Below are 19,354 nucleotides of genomic sequence, written 5' to 3' on the forward strand. Positions count from 1 at the left end.
TGACCCTGTTCCACATGGGGTGACGGGGGCACCAGGGTGAGAAGAGAAGAGAGGGCGGTGAAGTGATTACCCATCATGCCTAGTGCCAACTGTACATGCCTGTGGGGGGGCAGGGTTATGATCTGGGGCTGATTCAGTCGGTCAGGTCTGGGATCAGCAAAATGATTTGTCAATGTAATGACAGAAATACATGCTGTGACATTACATAAGCTTTTTAACCCATAAAGACCCAAAGAACCACTGCACTGTAAAAAATGACTGTAGAATTCACACCAAAAAGTTGTAAAATTGCAACATAAAAAAAACGTAAGTGGCAATACAATGCAAAGTTGTTTATTTGAAAAGATTTTTGTGTTAATGATCAAATCAAATATAGCTGCAGTTCTTACAGGAAGAGTATGTGAACAAAACCAGGTTTGTATGTAGAAATGATGAATTTCTATTGTTTTTAGAAAATAAAACTGTAAATTGAAATACAATGTGGCGCCGTTTAAATTGCAAGATCATAATGTTGAAATAACGGTATATTTGCCTTTTTTTTTTTTTTAAATAAAAAAGTTATAAAAAAGTAAACATTTAACGATGTAACATTTTAAATTTATAAATTAATGGGTTGGTAGAATTGGTAGAGCAGCTCATCCAATAACCAAAGGGTTGTTGGTTCAAATCCTGGCTCCGACTGTCCATATATCCAAGTGTCCATGGAAGACACTGGAGCCTGAATTGAACTAGTGGCTTTGGAAAGTGCTTTGGACACCATGAAGATGTATATAATGCACTGAATAAGTACAGTCCATTTACCATTTAAATCTACATGTTTCAAATGTTAAATCTACATGTTACTCTGTAAATATGTTTACAGCTGGATATGTTTTTTACAGTATTGTTCTGGAAACCACAGCTGCCAACAGGATTTTTTTTACAGTGTGGTGACCAAAATCATCCACCAATATACAGTGTTTAGTAACTTCTGATCCATTAATCCTATCAATCCATGTAAATAATTGGTGTAAAATACAGTTATTCATCTTTTCATGGTCATCAGATATGACCCATTTGGACGTTCAGAGGCTCTGTAGTTACCATGGAAACTAGAGCTGCAACCAATTAATCGACTCAAAGTGATCAAAAAAAAAAAAAAAAAAAAATTCAACCACAGTTCTCCTGAATCAAAGCTTCGTTTCCTTCATTTCTCTGCTGTTAAACATTGGTTCCACTGTTGTGTTTCACACGGACGCTTATTGTGACGCACAAAGAAGTTTCAATTCAGGAAAACTGCACTAGAAAATCTCCCTTCAATCAATTTGGGCCGATTAATCGAACCGGGACGTTTTGCACTGACTTCAAGCACCTAGTCGATTAATCGGTTGCAGCTCTAATGGAAACACTGTCATCTTCTACAGTATTGATTCACCAGTAAAACCCATGGAGTTGAATCAATGACAGTGGATAGACACACTGGGTTTATGTTCAGTTAAGGAGAGATTTGCTGAAAAAGTTACTTTTTCTTCCTGATATGACAGTTAACTTAAATTTGAGCTTTTATAAACATCTACATGATCAGTGAATTCAGTATGGGAAAATACCGGATTTTTATTTAAGAAACACAAAATACATCTGTAAAAAGGCTATTAACAAAAAATGGTGCAGATTACAACCACCTACAAGTAACGAATGGTTACAAATAGTGAATGGAATAATTGAGATGGAGATTCTGACCCATAAGTTGAGGACTCCAGAAGAACAGCGTCATGATAAATGGGAGAAATGGACAGTTTTCATTTCACCGTCACATTACCAAAAACTAGAAGCACTTGTAGAGCGCAGACCTCCGTCAAGGCAGATCAGTGCCCCCCCACCCCACCCCCGATCACCACTAAAATTTAATCATTTGTTCCTTGTGCCAGTATCAACATTTCCTGAAATTTTTATCCAAATTCATCCCTAACTTTTTGTTATCTTGCACACAGACAAACAGACAAACCAATGCTGACAAAAACATAACCTCCTTGGCGGTGGTAACAATTGTTAGTCACAAAGGTTTATTATGGTCAATGTATCCCAAATGTCCCTTATGTTTGTTTTGTAATGTACAGAAATCAAACAATAAAAATACAGTTAAAAAAAAAAAAGAAAAAAGAAACACAAAATACAGAGGATAATACTATAATAAACTGTGATAAATCACCTAAGAAAGGTAAAGTAGAGAGAAAAATTCATTTGGAAACTGTTACAAAAGTAGCACTGGGTCTGTATGGGTTAAAACAGCGTGGACAAACCTACGGCCAAATGTCACTAGTTTCACTGTACTTTTCTTCCTCTTCTTTCTGATTTTGCCTTTACATAAGTTTGTGGCTTACTCTCCAGCTTGGGGTACACAGAAAACAAAGATGTGCATAAATGAAGGCTATTATTACTGTATGCCTCGGAAAATTTTACAAGGAATCAGTTTTGCAAATTATTCACATTAACTGTTATGTTACCAAGTTATATTTAATTATTTATTTATTTGGTTTATTTGAAAGGGACAGATACAAAAGACATAGACCAACTGTAACACAGCAATCCCATGTATGCATCATAGTGTTTATAGCAAAAGCTAATTTGCAGCACCAGTCCCTAGATGGGCTTTTAATTATTTGTTTTTTGTACTTTATTTTTTATTGTTTTGATATAAAATACAAAACAAACAGAAACACAATCACAGGTCACAGGTACATTCAAACATTTACGTACTGTTTACTGTCCACAGATTGAATGAAAAAGTCCCATTTTTTCCAGTGCTTTACACCCTTATGCTGTTGTAGGCAGAGAGTGTATGTCATCATTTCCATTAAATAGATCTGGTTGACAATTTTTATCACCAAGGAAACTGAGGGAGGGTCCTTTTTAAGCCAGTATTTGGTGATGGCTTTTTTGCTTGCGGCAAGCAGTATTCTAAATAAATATATGTCACTTTCCTGTAATTCCTCTGGGGGAATGCTAAAAAACAAAGTAGCCAATGACATATCAAAATGAACACCGAGACAAATGCTATCAGACCTTCCATTAGAAAGGATCACTTACATATTGAAGGCTAAACAACACATATTTGAGAATATATGGAGACCTTTTATTAATTATGCCAAGAATCTTGATTTAACAGATGTTCAAGTTGACTGATTGCTGTAGGCAGTACAGTTCCTACATTTTTACAAGTTTTACTTTTTTCTGAAGTGTGCATTACATTTTGTATCTACTACAATTAAAATCCACTTAGTATAGATTACCATTCATTAATATAAGAGAAGCAAATTGTTGTTGAGTCTGTGTTCATTTGTCGGTTTTTGTTTGTTTTTGTTGCTTTTTAAAGCTAAAACAGCTTTTGGATAGGCTGTTAACTGTCGAATTGATAGTTACTGTTTTCTTTTGTGATCAATTGATCAGTTTGAATACTGTCCTTCAAGAAGATCAGTGCTGGATCTTGGTTGTGAACAGGGGGAGACAGCTGAGGGCGCCATTTTGGACCTTGGTACACACTGATAACTTTTCAGTGTTCTCTGACATCTAATGGACGGTTTACCTGATTGGGGATCAGGAAGATAATCAACAGGATTATTGGACAATATTTGGACTTAGATTGTAGCCCTCTTTATTTATTTTTGTATTTCTTGTTTTTCAGTTTAATGAAGCAAACTGACAGCATACATTGAATGTAAATGGCTGATTTTATGCTGTTAAAAAGTTAATAAAAATATTGTGGGAAAATGAACACCAAAAACTGAATACATCAACTTAATCATCTCTCCCCAAAAGCCAACAATACCAGGACAGGAGCAGAGTACATGTGCTTGATCTGCCTTGAGTGAACCGCACTCCCTCCAGCAGGAAAAATGAACTCCAGAAAAATGTGATTTTCGTGCAGGTGTAATAAAGAAAGGGGCCAGACATTTCCAACAAAAATCCCTCCGTGATAGTGAGTTTGTAGTACAGTTTTGTAGATGGGCTTTTATGAAAAGTTAAAATACAGAGAGGAATGGAGAGACAATGACCTTTTACATAGAAAATTGTGGTATAGGATAGAAAATAACCAGGTCATAGCAAAGAAACAGATAAACGTTATACAAGCATTAAACATGAGAACACTGCTGTTTCTGGCACATCCATTTTTTTTTTAGTTTTTTGAATAAACCTAAGCTTGTCAAAGATTTTATTTCAACAGAGAGTAGGTTCCACAGATTATAACCTTGAATAAAAAGCGTATACACAGTGTATATGAGTGCCCTTTCAATATCTTCTGCACAGTGATAAGTAGGTCATCCAGTGATGAATAATATTATATTGTATAATTTGCTGCTTGTTTCAGCCTTTATATGAAAAATCCACACCTTTCAGGAAATTAAAACAGTTCATCTGATATATCACCCTGGACTAGAACTAAGTTATTCTGTTACTCCACCCAAAAGCTAAATCAATAAATATCTTTTTTTTTCTTGTGATGCTCACCCTGTTTTCCTTCATTTCTCCTCAGTTCTTCACGCCCATGTCCATCGGTTCATCCGGCTCCTTCTTCCGCTCACACTCTCAGGACTCCAACAGTGCGGGGGTCAGCAGCGCCGGGGTCAGCTGTCTCCTCCGAACCCTCAGCAACGGAGACACCGAGAGGGGGAGCAGTGTGGGGCTGGAGAGGGGAATGGGTTCTCTGGACGGTGGGAGGCTCCACGCGATGCTCCGAGGGCTGCAGGGGAGGTTCGGAGAGGAGGATGAGGAAGAGGAGGGAACCCTGGAGGAGAAAGGCTGGGGGCAGAGGGACAGAGAGGACAGTGGGAGTTTGGAGGGTGGGAGGGTGCAGGTGACGCTCAGGAGCTTCCCGGGTGGCGTCGTGGAGAGGGAGGAGAGGACGTGGGGGGATGGGGACCGAGAGAGAGGGGGGATGCAGAGGAGCAGGGTGACCACCATAGTCCGAGGCTTCTCAGGTGGGTTCGGAGAGGGGGAGGGGGAGAGGGAGAAAGAGGGTGGATGGGAGATAGAAAAACAAGAAGAAAGAGGGATGGAGGGTGGCATGGATGGAGGACGGCTCCCCAGCATGTTCAAGGGTCTCCAGGGGAGCTTGGGGGGCCTGGGGGACATGCTGTCCTTAGATATGGATGAGATGGGTGACATGGACAGACTAGGCAACATGGACGTGAATGTGAACATGGGGGACATGGGGGTCATGAAGGTCGTAGGGCACGGGGTCAGAAGCGAGCTGGGGGTCAGAGGTCGCAGGAGTGACGTGGGAGTTGTAGTCCAGGGAGTGCGCGGTGACCTCAGTGAGGCCATCAGCCAGAAGATTAGAGGTGAAATGGGTGTCATTGGGCACTCGGGGGTGCAGGTGAGCATGCGGGCTTCGTCCAATCAGAACTCTGTGAAAAGCTGCAGTGTGCGACACGGAACCAAAATTAACATGGCGACTACAGCCATGGACATGATGGAACTTGATTGGTCTGACAGTGACTAGAAAAAAAAAAACACACACACACAGAAAACACATTGAAAAAACAGACAAGAGGCCAAACTACACAGATTTTGACGTCTAAGCACATACAGTGTCTGAGCTACAGTATGTGCAATAGAATCTCCAGTTGAAAAGAGCAAGAAACACTTTTTTTGTTAAAATAGTCTTTTTTTTTTATTGATGCAATGACACCCATGTGTACTGTGAAGTAAGAAGGAGCAAAAAGACAATTAGAGGTTGTCTTGTCGTTTTGTTGTCAGAATGACTTCACCTGTGTAATTTCCTGTGCTTTCAAACTGCTGCATAACATACTGTAAGAGGTACAAGTGTTACTAAAGGACACACTTGAATGCCACTCTACTGAGGCAGCGCTGTCTGATTCTTTTCCTGCTTCTAGACTACCGTAGAGATAGTTTATAGAGTTGATTTGTTTAAAACAAGCTTTGACTTTATCAGTTCTAACTGATTTAGAGTGTGAATTTTTGGCATTTCTCTGTATATTTTATCATTTTTCAATAAAAAGAAAAGAAAAAAAATGCTTGATTGTATTTCTATGATGACTGCCTTGTCTTTTTAGAATGTGTGATAACATACAGTATTTAAATGCCCAGAATCTTATGATGTTTACAGTTTAGTGGGAACTGTAAAAGGGAAGGTTTCAACAGGTTTCCACAAGTTACTTTTAAGACCTTTTTTAAGACATGTTTCACATCCCATCATGCTTGAGCCAGATTTAAGTGAGGCTATTGTGTGAAAACAAAACATAAATGAGTAGCATCACTGTAATGAGTGGATAAAGAACGTAAGCCTGAACCCAAAGTTCCCAATTTGAGCTTTTTCTAGCAGCAGCAGATACTTTAACTAAACATTAACCATAATATTCTCAAACCTTATCTTGTAGAAGTTGCACTTACCTTTATTATCTGCAAGGTTATAATAGTTTTGGATTTTTCATAATAGTTTAGTTTTATTTAGTCTTTACTTGTTTTCACTAATTCAGTTAGTTTTAATTCATTTTTAGAGCAGGTTTGATAGTTTTCATTAGTTTATAATTTTTTTCTAAATGCTTAGTTTTAGTTTAGTTTTAGTTTTGTTCTATCTTTTATTTTCCTCGTTGTAGTATTCACATAAATTCCGTACAGGACTCTGCTGCTTTCTCCCAACTTTAGTATCCATGTTGTTGGATGAGAAGCTAACTCTAAATGACAAGTGACCACAAGGACCGTTAAATATCATATGGTGCCGCTAGCTAAAATTGCTAGAGCGAAATAAATCGATTTCGTACCAATCCAACATTGACAAAGACGAAAACGAAGGGAATTTTATCCATAATTTTTATGTTTTAGTTAGTTATATAAGCACACAATAGAGTTTCAGTTAGTTATCGTTTCTTCTTTTAATTAAAGCTTTTATTTATTTCAGTTAACGAAAATGTTTTATCAATTCTAGTCTTTGTCATTTCGGTAGCTTTCGTTAATGATAATAACCTTGATTATCTGAACGCACAGTTAAGAGAAACCAGTCTATCTAGTTTAATATCGGTTTTGTTTTGGTTTTCTTTTTGTTTTGTTTTTTTAAATACAGTCAATATAAATTTCAACCAAAACATTTTTAAAATCAAGACTGAAGTCAACACAACTTCATGATACTACAATAAATTCATAATCCAGGTAGATGCTAATTTTCCCAGAAATCTTGACAAAAATAAACATTTTTCAGACTCTGAATGTTGATGTTTGATATTCTACCTTGTTCTCACACACTAAGCAGCAGAGCCACTCCAGCCAGGACCCACTTGGCGGGCCGTTCCCTGGTTTTGAGGCTTAAAGTCCACACATAGGTGGGTCCTCTGATCTTGGTCTTGTAGAGCGGACACTCATAGATGTTCCTGGTCTCCTGGCGGTCATTGGGAACAGCTCGGACAGAGATCACAGGCATGGCCGGGGTCAACTCCTTCAGCCGGGCCTCGGTGATCACCCCGGCCTGAATGTCCCACCTTGCACCTGGACAAGGGGGAAAAACGCGAGGTTATGAAAGCTAGTTTTTAAAGTGTGTGTCCGTCCTGCTGCTTCACAACAGACTCAGGCTTGTCTACCTTCCATGTAAAGTCCATAAACGTATGCACCCTCCCTGGCGGGCTGGTTGAACTCTTCTTTGTATTTCTTGGTCACGTCCACTGTCAGGTTGACTTTATCCAGGGGCCACTCGTTCTTACGCGCCAGTGACTGCATCACCGCTGGGAAGGAGAAAAGTGTTAGCAGTGATCAGACAGAGGGCGGGTGAGTTGTACGTGTAGTGTAGAGAGAGCTTGTCTTTGTGAGTACAAATGTGTGTGTTACCTGTGAGGAAGGACTGTGGGTTGAAAAGCCCAGAGAGCCAGACGACACTCGGTAGAGCCAGGTCCTGGGTCCAGCTGTCCAGTTCTTTACAACGCTGCAACACATCATTATACCTGACACACACACATGCACACATGCACGCACGCACACACGCACGCACACACACACACACACACACTGTAAACAGGTTTTTTTTTCTACAGTATAACTACACTGTAAGTCCGGACTTTGTATTTACAAAAATGCTTTAATTGCAATATACTTAAATGATTTAAATTTTATTACATTACTATAAAATGTTAAGTATATTCTACTAATTTATAGACATAGTTGAAAGTACAAAAACAGTTTAAGTTGAATGGATTTAAATCACTAAGTTTTAGTCATGACCACACCTTTTTTTTTTAAATCTCCGCATTGCATTGTGGGTATTGGGCATGTTGGTGAAAATGTGTTCTTTTTATGTGCAGGGGTTCAGCAGGGTTGTGGTGTTAGTGTTAATTTTGACTTAATGTACAGTACAGGCCAAAAGTTTGGACACACCTCCTCATTCTTTGCATTTTCTTTATTTTCATGACTATTTACATTGTAGATTCTCACTGAAGGCATCAAAACTATGAATGAACACATGTGGAATTATGTACTTAACAAAAAAGTGTGAAATAACTGAAAACATCTCTTATATTCTAGTTTCTTCAAAGTAGCCACCCTTAGCTCTGATGACTGTTTTGCACACTCTTGGCATTCTCTTGATGAGCATCAAGAGGTAGTCACCTGAAATGGTTTCCTAACAGTCTTGAAGAAGTTCCTAGAGATGCTTAGCACCTGTTGGCCCTTTTGCCTTCACTCTGCGGTCCAGCTCACCCCAAACCATCTCGATTGGGTTCAGGTCCGGTGACTGTGGAGGCCAGGTCATCTGGCGCAGCACTCCATCACTCTCCTTCTTGGTCAAATATCCCTCACACAGCCTGGAGGTGTGTTTGGGGTCATTGTCCTGTTGAAACATAAATGATGGTTCAACTAAACGCAAACCGGATGGAATGGCATGTCACTTCAGGATGCTGTGGTAGCCATGCTGATTCAGGTTGCCTTCAATCTTGAATAAATCCCCAACAGCGTCACCAGCAAAGCACCCCCACACCATCACACCTCCTCCTCCATGCTTCACGGTGGGAACCAGGCATGTAGCATCCATCCGTTCACCTTTTCTGCGTCGCACAAAGACACGGCGGTTGGATCCAAAGATCTCAAATTTGGACTCATCAGACTAAAGCACAGATTTCCACTGGTCTAATGTCCATTCCTTGGGTTTCTTGGCCCAAATAAATCTCTTCTGTTTGTTGCCTCTCCTGAGCAGTGATTTCCTAGCAGCTATTTGACCATGAAGGCCTGATTCACGCAGTCTCCTCTTAACAGTTGTTGTAGAGATGTGTCTGCTGCTAGAGCTCTGTGTGGTATTCATCTGGTCTCTAATCTGAGCTGCTGTTAATTTGCGATTTCTGAGGCTGGTGACTCAGATGAACTTATCTTCAGCATCAGAGGTGACTCTTGGTCTTCCTTTCCTGGGGTGGTCCTCATGTGAGCCAGTTTCGTTGGAGCGCTTGATGGTTTTTGCGACTGCACTTGGGGACACATTCAAAGTTTTTGAAATTTTCTAGACTGACTGACCTTCATTTCTTAAAGTAATGATGGCCACTCGTTTGTCTTTACTTAGCTGATTGGTTCTCGCCATAATATGTATTCTAACAGTTGTCCAGTAGGGCTGTCAGCTGTGCATCAACCTGACTTCTGCACAACACAACTGATGGTCCCAACCCCATCAATAAGGCAAGAAATTCCACTAAGTAACCCTGACAAGGCACAGCTATGAAGTGAAAACCATTTCAGGTGACTACCTCTTGATGCTCATCAAGAGAATGCCAAGAGTGTGCAAAGCAGTCATCAGAGCTAAGGGTGGCTACTTTGAAGAAACTAGAATATAAGAGATGTTGTCAGTTATTTCACACTTTTTTGTTAAGTACATAATTCCACATGTGTTCATTCATAGTTTTGATGCCTTCAGTGAGAATCTACAATGTAAATAGTCATGAAAATAAAGAAAATGCGAAGAATGAGAAGGTGTGTCCAAACTTTTGGCCTGTACTGCATGTGTGGCAATGTTTATTGGCCTTTTTGAGTTTGTTTTTGTATTTTTGTAGAGTTGCACCATGAGTAAGAGCCATAGGCCAAACAATGGCTTTACTGTTTGTCTGAAATTGTTTCTGTTCAGTGTAAATCTGTGTACTTTGCCAAATTAACTACACTTTCTGTACTGGTAAATTACACCGAGCTAACTCCACGCATAATTTCCATCCATGCAACAATATTTTAAGTTCAATAATTATGCAAAGCAAGTTATATTGCAGAAGATATTAATTTAAGTCAGCTTGGAATTGAGTACAAAGAACTGATGATATTAAATTATAGATTATACAAAGCAATTGACATTGGAACAAATTTTAAGTTAAATTAACTTGGCATTTAGAGTGTTGGACTTAAAATAGCAATTCCATTCAAATCAAGCATTTAAGTTTAATACACTCAAATTTTCATTACTCATTACTTAAATTTTTTAAGCAAACGGGTTTAGAGTTACATTACTTAAAAATTTTGATGTAGTGTACGTAGTCTGTTTAATCCATATCCACTGTGTCTCAAAGCCTTTCTTTAAAAACATTTTGCAGTAAGTGTGGGGACAATTAGATAGGAAATGTAATGTTGCACATACTTCACCCAAGTATCATATAAATTTCTTATATATGAGTAATTCTGAAACAAATTGACAGCAATACAACTGAATATATGATCTTCTCAGTGAGCTCAGTGCCAAACCTGAAAATATTGGCATCTTTATCTTAGAAGGGGAAGCAAAATAGGAAGTATCACCCTATAAATGCATCTGTGTGGACGATAAGCTGTCTGTAAGATAACATATTGAGCACTCAGTAAAGAAACACTGCACTATCAAAATAAGACCTGCTTTAATTTCTGTCTCAGGAGAAGGCTTTTATAGGCTACATCTTTAAAGACTCTCGATTATGGAGACAATATTTACACGATGATTGCTTTGTGTTTACAAAGTGCTACTGAACTTCCATCTCATTTGTTTAATTTTCTATCACTTATCTTAATTAAAGCTGTTATAACTTCCCTTCCTCTAGATGGCTTCAATATAAAAATCCTATTTATATAAAACTTGGTAGAACAGTGTTCCCATATTTCACACCCTGGTCTCGGACAAACCTTCAGAATATTTTACAAGTGATATTGGTTGTTAAATAGGGACACTGTTACATGTAACTTGTGACTCACCAACAAGCTTCATAAATAATACTGTATTACCTGCATTTTCTCATACAGACTATATCACCAACACTCATAAAACACACCCTTTAGGTTGATTTATACATAACTGAACACATTCTGACACACACCATATGGCCAGGCTGTAGGTGGAGGGATAGGCCAACTTAGTCCAGGTGTCAGGGACGTTGTCAAAAAACAAGGCGGCCTGTAGTTTCTCCATCTCTGAGGAGATCGCCAGCTCACCCTTTAACAGAGAGATTTACTGATGAGATGAGATAAGACAAGATAAGATAAGATGAGATAAGACAAGATGAGATAAGATTAGAAAAGATAAGACAAGATATAAACAGATTAAAAGATTAAAACATTTTTTTTCACTTGTGAAATATTTCATAGCTGAGGCCAAAGGTTTAATAACTTGAAATGGAGATGATCATACATGCTTTTGTTTCCTCCCGCACTGATTAGTGCAATGCGCTTTTTATGTGTTTGAACAAAAAAACCTGTCAATCGCCTCCAGTCTGTGCAAAATGCAGCAGCAAGGCTTTTAACGGGAACCAAGAAAAGGGATCACATTACCCCGGTTTTATATTCCCTCCTTTGGTTGCCAGTCAGTTTTAGAATTCAGTGTAAGATTTTAGTTCTTACCTCTCGAGCCCTTCATGATCAAGCCCCTCTGTACATAGCAGAGCTCCTGAGACCCTGTTCTCCCTTGTGCTCATTAAGGTCATCAAACCAGAGGCTCTTGATGGTTCCCAGCACCCAATTCAGAACCAGAGGAGAGCGCTCTTTCTAAGCCAGTGCTCCACGCCTGTGGAATGCACTACCTCTAACTCTACGGAGCATCCAGTCCATTGACTCCTTTAAGAAGGAGCTCAAAACGTATCTTTTTAGGCAGGCGTTTAGCCCGGGTGGATGTTTTATGGGCTTGTGTTATTGTATTATTGTCTTTTTCTCTGTACTACTGTCTTGTTTTTATCCTGGTGTATGTATGACATTTTATTTATTTTATTTTAAGCTTTTACTAACATTTTATTCTAAACTCTAAAGCACTTTGTGATTTTATCTGTGAAAAGTGCAATATAACTGGAGAAAATTAGAGACTCACTTCAGCAGTCAAATGGGAAATTCCAGAAAGTGTGGGGTCCCTTCCTAAAAACATTCCAGACCCTGTAAATGCTTGACTTTTAGGTGCACTTTAACAATGCTGTTTACTCCGTGCTTAATCGTAGCGCAGGTTTCTGTCGTGATAGTGATCCTTTATTATTTCTAGTGCACTGGCAATGACTGAGGAGGGATTATTTTATGTACGGCTTCTTATTTGCTCTATTTTGCTTCTTTTTTTTTTATTTTTATGACGCTAGCTGTGTTTAATTTACACCCATGCTTACTTAAGATTTCTGAAATGACCATTCAGCACTGCACTTGTATTATATTGAGAAAACTTCAATAAAAAGATCTTGATCAAAAAAAAAAAGAAAAGTGCTATATAAATAAAATTTGCTTACTTACTATATACTTTATCAATCCCCCAAGGAAAAAATGTACAGCAACACCAGACAATATAGATCAAATACAATCACCTACTCACTAAGTTTACACATAATGTGTCATCAGCAGCAGGTACAGTAAGTAATGACACATTTTTAGATATTATTACCATCACTGTACACATAAACACAAAGATAAAGACATACTTTTAGTCCGAGGTCCAGCTCTTTGAGTGAGCGTCGGATCTCACAGATGAGTGTGTTCATTCGTTCACACTCCTGGAAACAGACCAAGATGTACGGGGAACGCTCCGCCGTCTTCGAGGTGATGTCTGACATGTTGTACTCCTCTGGTAGCTTTTCCAGTACCTCATCTAAAATAGTTTTCACCTGAGGGAGGTAGATTATTACATTTACTATCTCTATCCTCAATAATTACAAATTAGACCAATTTGAATCTAAATAACCCAATCAGAGGAGGAACTTGTGTTGATAAGTTTTCCTGTCAAATTCGATTTATGTTTGTTACACTTTACCAAACACATGGGTGTAAGTACCTTCTCCTCCAGGGTCTGTGAGGCTCCCTCCCCCATCACAGCATCAGGAGACTGCAGCTCCAGCAGAGTGTGGAAAAGGTTATCTGACGTTACTGTCAAGAACTCAATTTCCGCGTTAGGGTGCAACCCATAATGCACTGGGCTCTCATGGGGCAGCATCTCATCTATGAAATCATGATAACCCTGGAGATGTAACAAAGAAAAATGGTGAATGGAATCGCAACATTATCCTCAGTTATTTATAATAAACTGTACTGTTTTGCTCAAGACGGTTTCTGTATTTTTACAGGTTGTACAGACTCCAAACATGTACTATTAACATGTACATTTATGATTCTGTAGAGAAATGACAATATGCATTATGTGACCACAGGAAATGTCTGTAGTTCATATGATGCTCTATTATTTATATTGTTTTGTACCAAATCCCATTCTTTATCCCATTATTGTTTGTTATTTGGGTGACTATGCATTCTTCCACATGCCATAGGAATATAAAAAAAGACATGAAGGATTGAATGTGACACAGAATGGACTCATTCTGAACAAGTGAAGGCAGCTCAAGATAAAAAGTAGTGCTTGTATTGAAAAGAGGGGCTTCTTCTGTCAATCAGATGTGGTGAAAAGTCAGACAAGAACCACAAAAGATTTCTTTCTATATCTTTGCAAATATATTTGTAATTACAGCTAAAACTATTTTCAATTCATATTAGTTTTTTTTAGATTTATACATTAATCCTATATATTTGCTATGTATCTAGTTACATTTGCACAAAGGTTCTGTATATATAAGGAAAAAAAACAAATACATTCACCTTCACTGTGGTCATTTATGTATTTATTTATTCATTTTACAGAAAATGTGTGGTATTTTCATATGTATCATCTGAATGTGAAATGACCTGATCAGGACATGACATTTTGGTCATATTGAACAGCCCTGAGTTCAACATTCAATGACTGACTTAAGGATAGGGGTGTTAGAAAATATCGGTTTTGCAATAGATCGCAATATTTCATTTCACAATACTGTATCGATATTAAAAAGTACTGTATCGATATTTTCAAGTATTTATTCAAATACTGGCGAAGGTTCATTTTTGTTTTTTGTTTTTCTTTATTGTTTATATCTTATTTCTTATTATTAAACACTGTTTTATTAAATAATGGTTATTTTAAGCATCCTAAAAGCGCTTTTTACTGTCTGAGATGAAGATGGTAGTTCCTTTGGAAACTAGGAGAATTAGAAAAAAATTGTGATATAGCAATCCTGTTCTGAAATAAAAATGTGTTTAGTATTTGTACATATTTCTGGTGTAATTCAATCTTTCCAGGACATAATCATTTAAAAAAAAAAGGAAACAAACAAAAAAATTGCCTTTTTAACAGTATCATGATATATCGTGATATATTGTATCGTGATCCTAGTATTGTGATTTGTATCGTATCGCCAGATTCTTGCCGATACACAGCCCTACTTAAGAAAATATTCATTCTGATCCAACATTTACTTGATAGTCCAGGTTGGAAGGAACGACAAATCCTGGAGCCAATGAAAGCTTCCTGTCAAACTGGAAAAAGAAAGAAAAAGAGAGTTTACATCTCAAACAGTCTACAAAGCCTTTTAATATACCATCTCGAGATGCCAGGATTCTTGTGTACTACAGCAGACTTGGTTGCAGCACTCATAAAACTCACATGAGCAATCTCTGGCCCAAAAGTAGCACAATTGGTGCTAATTGCAGGGAAAAAAAATCCTAACTCAAAATGAGCTAAATCTTGCAGCCAAATATCATTAGAGCCAGTTTGGTACCAGGACGCAGCAGAGTGTACTGGCACTGTGCCGCAGTCAGCCAGGCCACCTGTGAGTTTATGAGTTTGCATCACATTTCTGTCTCTTAAACATAAATACAAGCCTGGTTGGGCTGCATGTATTCCTCAAGGTATGTCCTGCAGAGACGCCTGTCCCAGTCGTCAGTGATGTGTCCTCCATACATGATTTCTCCAAAAAGATACCTCAGATCTTCCCAGGGAACCTTTATTAGTATAATCAGAGTGTGTTACAGTCTAATTCATCATTGATACATAATCACATGCACATGTTTTGAAGCTCCCAAACAGGGGTTTTAATTTACAAAAAGGAAGATTAAAACTGCAATAAACATAACAGATGTAAAAACAAAAGGGAAACTATATAACACAAAGTAAAACCAAATATTAATGCAGGTAAAGATCATATTTTTGTCATTTCCTCTAAGGTTAATGGTTCATGGTGTACAAGAATAAAAAAAGCTATACACAAAAAGACCTTGAACAAATATTGGTTTAAAAATTTCTAAAATTTCTTTCATCAATTTTTTAGCTTCTACAAGTCAAGGCTAAGAATCTGATAACAATACTGCAAAAATAAAAGCTTACACTAAAACTAAAAATTAAAAAAAATAACCTAAGACTCACCAAAAAATAAAAATAAGACCATGTGTGCACCAATTAACTGTTGAACATTAGGTGGTGCTAAATGACTGAAATGGAAACATGGAGCTTCTCAAGGGAACTTATTCAGTGCAAACTAAACACTGACACAAATACAAAACCAAACTGAAAAACTGAATAAAAATAAAAACAAACAAAACAATAAAATAAAATCAAAAAATAAAAACTAATGAAACAGATGAATATAACTGTTTCCGGTATCATCTGTAACACTTATAAAAAACCCACCTGTGCGTTCGCCTCCAGATAGTTGTACAGGACATTAACTGATATGGTCAGGTCTCCGGTGTTAAAGGGGTACTTCCTGTTCCAGCCCTGAGGACCGAACTTCCTCCTCTCTGCCACACAGGCATGAAAGTAACACAGAGAAAAGAGGATGGTCTTAAACTCCTGCTCACGACTGCACTGGTCCAGGATGTCCTACAACGACATAAATAAACGAGTAAGTGGATGAAAGGGCAGATAAATAAACATTAGCTGGAGAAGCTTAAGACCACAGGTGTCAAACATGCGGCCCGTGGGCCAAAACCGGCCCACCTAAGGGTCTAATCCAGCTTGTGGGATGAATGTGCAATGTACAAAAATTACAGTGAAGATATTAACAGTCAAGGAACTCCTTGTACTTCAGGTTCCACATTCAGACAAATGTGATCTCAAGTAAAATAAAATCAAAATAAAGTAATGACTCCAAATTTTTTTGTTTAGTGTGAAAAAAATAGTATTACATTATGTCTATAAATAATGACAACTCCAAATTTTTGTCTTTGTTTTTGTGCAAAAAAATAATGTTAAATTCTGAAAGTATTTACATTAACAAACTAACAAACCCTTTAACAGTTAAATGCGAAAAATCGGAAAGATATGAATGGCCTGAAATTTCTTAAGAAAATTATGTGCAATTTTAACAATGTAATGCCTCTTATTAAATGATTTGTGCTTTTGTAGATCTGATCTGTAATTCACATGTATAAATAATAAATTGAGACATAATAATATTAACATTGCACAAATTTTTCTTAAGAAATTTCAGCTCTTTCAGGTTATTCACATCTTTTTTTTGTTTGGATAGTTTGAAAATGTAAATATTTTCATACTTTAATGTTATTTTCTTGCACTGAAACAAAGAGAAAAATGTGGAGTGTCCATTATTCACAGGCTATTATATTGTGGCGTGTTTGTGCATTGCATTGTAAGTATTGAACATTTTGCTCGATTATGTTCTATTTTATGTGCAAGGATTCTTGCATTGTGTGAATTAGATTAATGTGTGTGTATGATGATGTTTATCAGCCTTTTTTATATTTATTTTTATTTTCCGTAATGCAGACCATAAGTGAAAGCTGTCGGCTGAACAATGCCTTACCTGAATGATTAACTTGTCAAATTAAAAGCATGTCCTGTGCACTACAACTCTTAGAGAACTATATTACTGTCATTTCACCTAACCATGCAACAGTGTTATTTTACTGATGTGGCCCCCCTGAGATCAAACTGGACTGAATGTGGTCCCTGAATGAAAATTAGTTTGACGCCGCTGCTTTGGACACTAACCTGGTCAAAGTTATCAAGAGCTGCATGTAGGTTAGCATGCATCCCTGTAGGAGGTTCGTTGGTGATCTTAATGGCATTTTCCAGAATTCCCTGAATGAAATGTAAGAAAGTATCAGCTCTAGGTCTGATATGAACAGGAGGAATAACACAGATTCCCTCCTACATTCATTACATGCATATAGTTGATGCTAAGATAAATCGTGGTACCCTTACTGCACATGTGCTCCGGCTGTACCTGGGGGATTATGTGCTCCTGGGGAGTCAGTGCTGGCTCTGCACTCATAAAAACTCTGTAGTCAGGATGACTGCCTTCACAGCAGCGCTCCAGGAGCTTCTCCAGGGAACCCAGCCACCGACCGACCAGGTGGATGTTCTGCAACGAGGTGAAAACAGGCGCACGACTAAAATCACAGAGGTAGGAACCTACTATTCAACACTATTGTGCTGTTCCCCTGTTTTTTTTTTTCCAGCTCAGTTAAGTTGACCTTCAGGGACATAAACAAACTCACCAAGTTCACGCAAACTGCCTCAAAAATCAGCAGCCTCCCCACTCCCAGAACTGTCTGCATGAGTGACAGAGCCATTGGCAAAAGGAACAGCAAATGACAGTGACCGTCCCCTGAATCCAATTTTCACACTGGCACAGTTCAGCTGCAGATACTTTGACATGGACAGGAGCTCTGGCACAAGTTTCATCCCATCTGACATTGCCGCTCTGAACAAACATCACTGATCATTTATATTCATGTACAGGCGTGGGGAGCGGAATTAATGTTGCTTGTCATGGTGTGATTATTGGTTTGTTTAGCTTTTGTGTGGACGCACTCAGATCTTCCACTGAAGCAATAAAGACTATGTGACTGTGACATTTAACTCAAATATAACTTCTAAACTGTTTATTTATACAACAATCAGCCATATTGTTCTGACCACTGACAGAAGAAGTAGTAATAATATTGATTATTTCATTATAATGGTGCGTTTCAGTGGGTTAAATATACTGTATATGAGGCAGCAAGTGAATAGTTAGTCCTTGAAGTTGATGTGTTGGAAGCAGCAAAATGAGCAACATAAGGAACTGAGTGACTTTGACTAGGTCCATAAAATAACGGTGACGACTGGATTAGAGCATCTCCACAACTGCAGGTCTTGTCGAGTGTTCCTGGTCTGCAGTTGTTAACACCGACCAAAAATAGACTAAGAAGGGACATCCCAATCTCAGGACATTTGATCATCAGTGGAAGGTATGGGACAAAGAAATCAGATCCATGTAGACCCACCTCTCTACTTCCAGGACTTCAAGGATATGCTGCTACCATCTTGGTCCAGATACCACAGCACACCTTCAGAGGTCTGGTGGAGTCTAAGCCTCAGGTCAGAGCTGTTTTTGTGGAAAAAAGTGGACCTACACAATATTAGACAGGTGGTAATAATGTTCTGCTCCCATAGATAAGATCCGGCTTTGTTCTTCAGACACTTTTAGTAGGTGTTGGTCACTTTAGATTGGAAATGAACAAGATTTGGAGATGATCTGACCCAGCACTGCAAAACTCTAAATCTTAACAAGTGTATTTTTCTCATTTCTGGTCAAATTATCTCATCACATTTAAAATATGACATAATCACCTTAAGAGTAACTTTTCAGTGAGATATAGGATCTTATTTTTAGACAATAGATCTTGAAAATTTTATTTCAAGAAATCTTACCAAGATAATTTTCACTTGTTCCATTGGCATTTTTTTTTTTTTTTGCTTAATTTCAAGATTTTTTTTTGCTTAATTCAAGATTTTTTTTTGCTTAATTCAAGATTTTTCTTTGCTTAATTCAAGATTTTTTTTTTTTTTTTGCTGAATTCAAGATTTTTTTTTTTTGCTTAATTCAAGATTTTTTTTTGCTTAATTCAAGATTTTTCTTTGCTTAATTCAAGATTTTTTTTTGCTTAATTCAAGATTTTTTTTTGCTTCATTCAAGATTTTTCTTTGCTTAATTCAAGATTTTTTTGCTTAATTCAAGATTTTTTTTTGCTTAATACAAGCAAAAAAAAAAATCTGCCAATGGAACAAGTGAAAATTCTCTCGATAAGTGTTCTTGAAATAACATTT

At 37.8% G+C, this 19,354-nt stretch overlaps 2 protein-coding genes across 2 annotated transcripts in view; one reads left to right on the top strand and one right to left on the bottom strand.

Annotated features, from left to right (window-relative positions):
* The window catches only part of map3k20b (mitogen-activated protein kinase kinase kinase 20b), a 32,423-nt gene extending 26,870 nt beyond the window's left edge, over window positions 1-5,553 (top strand). Inside the window, exon 11 of the mRNA XM_030160582.1 lies at window positions 4,511-5,553. Coding sequence (XP_030016442.1) covers window positions 4,511-5,479 — 969 coding nt within the window. The 3' untranslated portion in view covers window positions 5,480-5,553. The remainder of the gene's footprint in view (window positions 1-4,510) is intronic.
* A 1,550-nt stretch (window positions 5,554-7,103) lies between these two features.
* Window positions 7,104-19,354, bottom strand: part of dnah9l (dynein, axonemal, heavy polypeptide 9 like) — an 86,525-nt gene continuing 74,274 nt past the window's right edge. The window contains exons 80-90 of the mRNA XM_030161271.1: window positions 17,487-17,624; window positions 17,252-17,341; window positions 15,929-16,120; window positions 15,124-15,243; window positions 14,719-14,778; window positions 13,208-13,390; window positions 12,858-13,040; window positions 11,289-11,404; window positions 7,816-7,928; window positions 7,572-7,712; window positions 7,104-7,479 (exon numbers count right to left, since the gene is read on the bottom strand). Of these exons, the coding sequence (XP_030017131.1) occupies window positions 7,232-7,479; window positions 7,572-7,712; window positions 7,816-7,928; window positions 11,289-11,404; window positions 12,858-13,040; window positions 13,208-13,390; window positions 14,719-14,778; window positions 15,124-15,243; window positions 15,929-16,120; window positions 17,252-17,341; window positions 17,487-17,624 (1,584 nt within the window). The 3' untranslated portion in view covers window positions 7,104-7,231. The remainder of the gene's footprint in view (window positions 7,480-7,571; window positions 7,713-7,815; window positions 7,929-11,288; window positions 11,405-12,857; window positions 13,041-13,207; window positions 13,391-14,718; window positions 14,779-15,123; window positions 15,244-15,928; window positions 16,121-17,251; window positions 17,342-17,486; window positions 17,625-19,354) is intronic.

The sequence above is a fragment of the Sphaeramia orbicularis genome, chromosome 17 (assembly GCF_902148855.1).
Source record: "Sphaeramia orbicularis chromosome 17, fSphaOr1.1, whole genome shotgun sequence".
In the NCBI taxonomy this organism is placed as follows: domain Eukaryota; kingdom Metazoa; phylum Chordata; class Actinopteri; order Kurtiformes; family Apogonidae; genus Sphaeramia; species Sphaeramia orbicularis.